The sequence below is a fragment of the Corvus brachyrhynchos genome, unplaced genomic scaffold (assembly GCF_000691975.1).
Source record: "Corvus brachyrhynchos isolate BGI_N302 unplaced genomic scaffold, ASM69197v1 scaffold65, whole genome shotgun sequence".
Lineage (NCBI taxonomy): Eukaryota > Metazoa > Chordata > Aves > Passeriformes > Corvidae > Corvus > Corvus brachyrhynchos.
Genome location: NW_008238365.1, coordinates 2,422,422 through 2,424,582, shown reverse-complemented (window position 1 = coordinate 2,424,582; position 2,161 = coordinate 2,422,422). Strand labels below are relative to the sequence as shown.

The following is a 2,161-nucleotide window of genomic DNA, read 5'->3' as shown; positions in this document are numbered from 1 at the left end:
CCCTCCCTTCCCCTCCCTTCCTCCCATGCTCCACTCCCTCCTTGTTCCCTGAGTACAGCAGGGCTGGCTTGGAGCCCGTGGGAATTCCTGCTTGGAGGGGAAACATCCCCGGGATTGATGCTGGAGGCTCCACCTTGGGATTCGGGACTGGCCGTGCTTTGCATGCAGCTCAAAACCCAGGGGCTCCTGGAATCAGGGAATGTTCCATCTGGAATTCCACCGCGCTGCTGGGGCTGGAATTCTCGGCGAGGGGGACAAGGGACAAGCCCCGGTGTCTCCAGAGCTGCCCCGGTGTCCCCCGGACTGCCCTGGTGTCCCCAGAAAGGCTCTGATGTCCCCAGAGCTGCCCCAGTGTCCCCAGAGTGTCCCTGGTGTCCCCAGAGCTGCTCTGATGTTCCCAGAACTGCCCCAGTGTCCCCAGCCTGCCCCAGTGTCCCCAGAGCTGCCCCGGTGTCCCCAGAGCTGCCCCGGTGTCCCCAGCCTGCCCCAGTGTCCCCAGAGCTGCCCCGGTGTCCCCAGAGCGTCCCTGGTGTCCCCAGAGCTGCTCTGATGTCCCCAGCCTGCCCTGGTGTCCCCAGAACTGCCCCAGTGTCCCCAGCCTGCCCCGGTGTCCCCAGAGCTGCTCTGATGTCCCCAGAACTGCCCTGGTGTCCCCAGAACTGTTCTCATGTCCCCAGAACTTGCCTTTACTGAGGACGGGCAGGAGGAAACCCTTGGAATTTCGGGGGAGTTTTTGTGGTTCATGGTTTATTTCAACTTCACCATTTCCCTTCCCAGTGATTTCCTGTGGGAATCCGGGAACGCCCAGTAATGCCAGGGTGATCTTCAACGACGGCCTGGTGTTCTCCAGCTCCATCATCTACCAGTGCAGGGAGGGCTATTACTCCACAGGGGTCCTGAGCAGGCACTGCACCGTCAACGGGACCTGGACTGGGAGCAGCCCCGAGTGCACTGGTGAGCACTGGGATGGAATGCTGGGATGGGGAGAGGGGAAAGAGGATGGGTGGGAGATGATGATGGATGGGTGGGAAATGGTGATGGATGGGTGGGAAATGATGATGGATGGGTGACCATGGGTGGGTGACCATGGGTGGTGATGATGGGTGGTGAAGATAGGTGGATGATGACAATGGGTGGATGATGATGGATGGGTGATGATGATGATGGGTGATGGTGGTGGGTGGGAAATGATGATGGACGGGTGACAATGGGTGATGATGATGGGTGAGTGATGATGGGTGGATGATGATGATGGGTGGATGATGATGGATGGGTGATGATGATGATGGATGAGTGACAGTGGGTGGGTGACCATGAATGATGATGATGAGTGGATGGTGATGATGTGTGGGTGATGATGGATGGGTGATGATGATGATGGGTGATGATGGGTGGGAAATGATGGATGGGTGACAATGGGTGGGTGACAATGGGTGGATGATGATGATGGGTGATGATGATGATGGGTGACAGTGGGTGGGTGACCATGGATGATGATGATGATGGGTGATGGTGATGGGTGGGAAATGATGATGGATAGGTGACAATGGGTGGATGGTGATGATGGGTGACAGTGGGTAGGTGGCCATGGGTGATGATGATGGGGGCATGGTGATGATGAGTGGATGATGATGGATGGTGATGATGATGATGGGTGATGATGATGATGGGTGGGAAATGATGATGGATGGGTGACAATGGGTGAGTGACAATGGGTGGGGGACAATGGGCAATGATGATGGGTGGTAGATGATGGGTGGGTGACCATGGGTGAGTGGCAATGGAGGGGTGACGATGAGTGGATGATGACGATGGGTGGATGGTGATGATGGGCAGATGATGATGGATGGGTGATGATGATGATGGGTGATGGTGGTGGGTGGGAAATGATGATGGACGGGTGACAATGGGTGATGATGATGGGTGAGTGATGATGGGTGGATGATGATGATGGGTGGATGATGATGGATGGGTGATGATGATGATGGATGAGTGACAGTGGGTGGGTGACCATGAATGATGATGATGAGTGGATGGTGATGATGTGTGGGTGATGATGGATGGGTGATGATGATGATGGGTGATGATGGGTGGGAAATGATGGATGGGTGACAATGGGTGGGTGACAATGGGGGGATGATGATGATGGGGGATGATGAGG

At 55.9% G+C, this 2,161-nt stretch overlaps 1 protein-coding gene across 1 annotated transcript in view; it reads left to right on the top strand.

Moving 5' to 3' along the window:
• The window catches only part of CSMD2 (CUB and Sushi multiple domains 2), a 304,492-nt gene that overhangs the window by 282,360 nt on the left and 19,971 nt on the right, over nucleotides 1-2,161 (top strand). The window contains 1 exon segment of the mRNA XM_017736114.1: nucleotides 658-954. Coding sequence (XP_017591603.1) covers nucleotides 658-954 — 297 coding nt within the window.